Source organism: Schistocerca americana, chromosome 7, assembly GCF_021461395.2.
Source record: "Schistocerca americana isolate TAMUIC-IGC-003095 chromosome 7, iqSchAmer2.1, whole genome shotgun sequence".
Lineage (NCBI taxonomy): Eukaryota > Metazoa > Arthropoda > Insecta > Orthoptera > Acrididae > Schistocerca > Schistocerca americana.
This window is the reverse complement of record NC_060125.1, coordinates 447,693,906-447,699,941: the sequence shown is the minus strand read 5'-3', so window position 1 is coordinate 447,699,941 and position 6,036 is coordinate 447,693,906. Positions and strand designations below refer to the sequence as shown.

Genomic DNA, 6,036 nt, shown 5'->3' with positions numbered 1-6,036 from the left:
GTAGTGATGGTCTGGGCATCCATTTTTTCTGAAATTGTATCATTTTTTTGTCTGTACATGTACCTCACATCTACTGCTTTCTGTCCCATTTGGATAATTCCTCTGAGGTGTATCTTTTTTTATGTCTGAGGTGTGTGTTTTTTATGTCTTAAGAGTGTATCATTGGCAGCTGTGCTCTACCCTTTTGTTCACTTAGCACTTATTATTTACCCTAATATGAAAAAAACTCTACCATCCAAAAAAAAAAAACTTACATGAGAAGAATCAAAGTTTTTGGCAAGACTGAATACTGTGCCACAACGTCCCAACTAGATATGTGATCACCATAGTATCATGCTGCAGATTACATTATCAACAATTGTATTTCAACAATATTGTGTCAAAATTTGAATTATTTGAAAAAAATATATGAACAACATTTTGGACAGAAAAATTGCATCCTTACCAGCTTGGGGGAATAACCCACTGAACACAAATGGCAGAGGAGGAGAGAGTAGGTTGGGGAGACAAGGGGGAAAGGGGGGAGGGAACAGAGGCAATTACAAAGAAACCTATACCTTCTATATCTTTCAACTATTTTAAAAAATTTCTTCACTGAGAGAAAGGGAAATATAAGAAGTTAATGTAAGGAAGAGAAAAAAATCTTTCCAAATGGTGGGTCTGTTGTGGTGTAACATTTCCTTCCATGTTCCTCTACTGTCCCTTTATTACATATCTCCACTTCCTACTTCATGCAGCCCATAAGCACATAAATTGACAGGAGGGCAAGACCTACAAGTTTCAAAAGTGCTACCTGACAGTCCCAACCACACTTTGTTGACAAATCACTTTTACTGTAGATATGCAACCAGATAACACAGTGGAGGATAGAAAACGGTGAAAAGGAGTGTGACAGAAAGGGGACGATGACAATGACAGTTAGAACATGGAAAAAAGTAGGCAGTCCTAGATAACTTTGGGATGGTGGAAGGGGGGGAGCGGTAATACATGGCTCTAAGAGCATAGCAGCAAATTTTGACTTAATAGGAGAAAGAATCACAAAACTAATGCACAGTATGAGGAAACTAAAAAAACATACCATAACAGGTGGGATAGGAAAAGCCAAGAGAAGAAATAGAGTGACAGGGAAGGGAGTGGCTAAGAATGGGAACAAACTGAGTTTTGTGCCAGAGGGATTTTTGAGGATTGAGGATTTGCTGGAATGAGAAAAGCTGACTACACAGCTCAGAGAAACTGGTGCTATATGAAGGTCTGGGGATTAGGGGCGGGGGGTGGGGGGAGTGTCTAAAACGATATAGCAAATCTAATGATGCAGCTGTTTAGGTGAAGAGGGTTGACATGAAAACAATATCAGTTGTCAAAATGGATATATTAATGGCAGCTACACTGACAGGCAGAAGCTTTATAAACGTTGGGACTGTAGAAGTTGACAGTCATCGGATTATACATCACGGCTGTAGAGGTTGACAGTCATCAGATTTGCTTCTCTACAGAGGACAGGATAATGAGACAATGCAGCAACAGGACACAATTTTTGAAGTAAACTTATTTTTCATATTGTATAAAATATCATTTATTAATAAACCAAATTAATTTTTCAAAAAGTGTTACAATTACATTATTTTTTCAAGAGACTTAAGTCACTGCCTTTCCTACGATCTTCTAGATGGGCCTGTAAAACAAAATAAAATTCAGTTAAATATATATTTATAAACACACTAACGCTGATAAATGCCACTGAGAGTAAAATGTCTGTAGTAGACAAATCTACATGGTAAGTCAGAAAGGACTTAATAACTTAGGGACAATATAAAAATTTAATGAGATAACTAACAGAATTGGCAGATGTGTAATTTTGTAGCAAAAAATCTGAAGTTTGATTTACATAGTGCATCAGTACTCCATTCTGCCACCAGGAGCACCAGTGTAGTTCACAGTTAAAATGGCTACTTTCACTGGTACGGAGCATGCTCACTGTGTGTTTTGGTTTCATGCAATGAACTCTGCAACAACTGTTCAGCATACATTTTGCACCAAATACACTAATGTACCTCCAAGCAGGCCTACAATTTGCTCTTAGCACAAGAACTTTGTTGAAACGGGTTGTACACTGCGACATCATAAATTGCCAGGTAGCCTGCTTCTTTTTGATTATGTCAAACACGTTTGATAAAGATGAATGAGATGGGATGGTTTACTACCAGTGAGATGGTGAAGCACCTCACTTCCTCACAGGAGCACAAGGTTTTCTCCATAATAGCTTCCCAGTCAATGGATTGGCCATGAAGGCCAATTGCATGGCCACCTTGCTCCACACACTTGACACCACTGGATTTCTTTCTCTGGGGTTTCAGTAAAGATGGTGTGTATGTTCCCACCCTACCAAACAATTTAGCCGAGCTGAAAAATTGAATCTACAGTGCTGTTGCACAAGTTACGTCTTGTTTGCTGCAACAATTGTGGGAACAAACTGATTACCAGTGGGATGTTTGCCGCATCACAAATGGTAGTCACATCAGGCCAAAAGGACACTTGACACTAAGTCATTTGAAACATGAAATTGTATGCTACAAAATGACACATCTACCGATTCTGTACCACATCTCAATAAATTCCGAAGTTGGAATGTGCTTCTTGACTCATCTGTATCATCTAACTCTACTATTAAAAAATCCCCAATTACACATAAATTTCACATTCATACTATAGTTTTTGCTTAAGTAATACTCATAATTGTGATATAATTCTGCCACCAAGCATGACTTTTTACGGAATATTATAAACAAATGCACATGTGAATGCAGTACACTTGAAGATTTAATTATTAATTCCATTGCAGTGGATATGATCTATTGTATGTACAAAATAATTTCCTTGCTGTTAGGAAGGTAATCTATTACATGTTATACTTATACAGACCTCAGTTGCATACACATGTAAGGTTACGTATACAAGGTTACTTGCTTTGGACTCACTTTACTAGATGTGATGTGCTAAAATTCAAAGAACTTTTAGCATTTTTATATTTAAATTGAAGGTGGAAGGGGGAGAATGGGAAAAAAAGGGAAGGAAGCGGGTTATTGATGTCAGTCAGCTGCATCGGGACTTCATGTGGAACCAGCAGCGACGAGTGAAAATGTGTGCTGGCCTGGGATTCAAATCGAGGATCTCCTACTTTGTATTTGATAATGGTGTAAAAGCTAAATCTATATTGCACAGGAGAAAAATGCAGTAATATACAGTCAAATAGCAATGGATTATTTCAAAAAATATGTAAGGTTGTCTGTTTCTTAAACATACTTCATGAGGTCACACCACAAGAAGTAAGTGATGGTAAATCAATAAATGAAACAAAAAATTTAAACTATACAGTTTTTGTTCATTGGAGATAATATAAGATTTTGAAGGTGGGACGTCAAAAAGTTGACTTTTTCTCTCTCTCTCTCAATTCACTTATGTCTTGTGGCATCATATTCTGGCACAATTCGTTGCCAAAAACAAAAGTATTTGTTGCACAGAAGCATGTGATAAAGATAATATGTGGCATCCACTCTAGAATTTCTTGCTGACAGTTTAAAAGTTTGGCATACTGAGAACAAGCTCACTGGACACTTACTTCCTAACAGTCACAGTTTGAAAACTGCAGTGACATTCACAAATACAGTACTGGAAGGAGAAATGATTTACACTATCTGTCACTCAATCTTACTGCAACACAGAAACAAGTGAAGCATTCAGACATAAAAATAACTGACCATCTATCCTGTGATGCAAATAAGTTAATGGCTAATAAAATTAACTTCAAATAAAATCAGAAATCATATCTGCTCAACAACTCCCTCTACGCCCGGTACCCACAGCTTTACTTCTGCCAGTACTTCGTCTCCTACCTTCCAAACTTAACAGAAGCTCTCCTCCGAACCATGCAGAACTAGCACTCCTGAAAGAAAGGATATTGCGGAGACATGGCTTAGCCACAGCCTGGGGGATGTTTCCAGAATGAGATTTTCACTCTGCAGCGGAGTGTGCGCTGATATGAAACTTCCTGGCAGATTAAAACTGTGTGCCCGACCGAGACTCGAACTCGGGACCTTTGCCTTTCGCAGGCAAGTGCTCTACCAGTCTCGGTCGGGCACACAGTTTTAATCTGCCAGGAAGTTTCATATCAGCGCACACTCCGCTGCAGAGTGAAAATCTCATTCTGGAAACATCCCCCAGGCTGTGGCTAAGCCTTGTCTCCGCAATATCCTTTCTTTCAGGAGTGCTAGTTCTGCATGGTTCGCAGGAGAGCTTCTGTTAAGTTTGGAAGGTAGGAGACGAGGTACTGGCAGAAGTAAAGCTGTGGGTACCGGGCGTGAGTCGTGCTTCGGTAGCTCAGTTGGTAGAGCACTTGCCCGCGAAAGGCAAAGGTCCCGAGTTCGAGTCTCGGTCGGGCACACAGTTTTAATCTGCCAGGAAGTTTCATATCAGCGCACACTCCGCTGCAGAGTGAAAATCTCATTCTGGAAACTCCCTCTACTTCAAACAGGACCATGTGGAACAATCTTGCATGTTCTTGTACCACTCCTGACATTAATTTGTTTCCTTTATTGAACCACACTTTGTAGAAAACACTCACATACTTATCTGACTGCTCACTTCAAGCAGGCACTTTACCTGATGTATTGAAAAGATCTACAATTACTCCAGTATATATATTTTAAAAAATGAGAGAGTGTATGTAAGTAACTACAGACCCAACACAATTTCCTCTCGCATTTCAAAAATACTAGAAAAATTTACATATGACAAACTTATGGAATTCTAAATAAAAACAATGTCCTATGTAATGAACAACACATATTCTGAAATAAGAGGTCAACAACAACTGCATTTATGAGTGCATCAATTGCAGACTAAGCCTTATGGACAAGAAACAGGCATCGACACAAGTATTTATTGACCCATTTAAAGCTTTTGGCATGGTGGATTGTCAGATTCTACTGTCAAAGCTTGAAAAATATGGTACTTGAGGTCTGTTCCACAACTGCATTATTTCTTTCCTCAACAATCTGAAGCAAGCAGTATGCATCAGGCACACAAATGACAACCTTAAAACTACTTCTGAACACTTGATGGATTATAAACTAATTAAATATGGTGTACTCCAAGGGTCAATAATGGGGACCTTCTGTTCCTTCTGTACATAATTAACCTAACTAAAATGGGGATAATCATCATTAACCAATCATATTTACAGATGACACCATAATTCTATTAAGAAGACAAGTAAGGAAGAATTACAATAACCTACATCTACATTTACACAGAAACTACACAAGCCACCACACCGTGCATGGCGGAGGGTATACTGTACCACTGCTTGTCACTTTCTTTCCTGTTCTACTCTCAAATAAAGCAAGGGAAAAATGACTGACTGTACACCTCTGTATGAGCCATAATTTCTCATATCTTATCTTTGTGGTCCTTACACACAATGTATGTAGGTGGCAGTAGAATCACTCGGCAGTCAGCTTCAAATGCCAGTTCTCTAAATTTTCTCTGTAGTGTTTCTCAAAGAGAATGTTGCCTTCCCTCCAGGGATTCCCATTTGAGCTCCTCAATCAGGGGGGGGGGAAAAAAAACTAAAATTTCACACCACTTCACAAAGAAAATGTACAGCCCATCTTTCTCCATCAACGATGAACCAGTTGGTATCAGTACAGAAACTAGGTTCTTGGGACTAAGTAATGTGAAACTGAAGAAATCTATTGAATGCCTTAATGCAAAACAGAGCAAGGCATGCTACCTTTTTTGCACACTAGAAACCTGCTATAGTGCTAAATCAGTAAAAAATGCATACCATACTTACTCTCATTCTTGCCTTAAATGTGGAGTCACTTTCTGTGGAAGCTCTAAAGCAGCTACAAGCACTTTTAAACAGCAAAAAATGGTCATTAGAAACATGTCTGGGTGCCTACATACTCATGTAAACTTCTATTTAAGATCTCTGGATTCATCCTTTACCATGTATCTACATCGTGGAAGCCCTTATAT

General features: G+C 38.8%; 1 protein-coding gene across 1 annotated transcript in view; it reads right to left on the bottom strand.

Moving 5' to 3' along the window:
• Positions 1-1,538: 1,538 nt before the first annotated feature.
• The window catches only part of LOC124622036 (histone PARylation factor 1), a 123,605-nt gene continuing 119,107 nt past the window's right edge, over positions 1,539-6,036 (bottom strand). Inside the window, exon 8 of the mRNA XM_047147594.1 lies at positions 1,539-1,672. Within this exon, the coding sequence (XP_047003550.1) occupies positions 1,619-1,672 (54 nt within the window). The 3' untranslated portion in view covers positions 1,539-1,618. The remainder of the gene's footprint in view (positions 1,673-6,036) is intronic.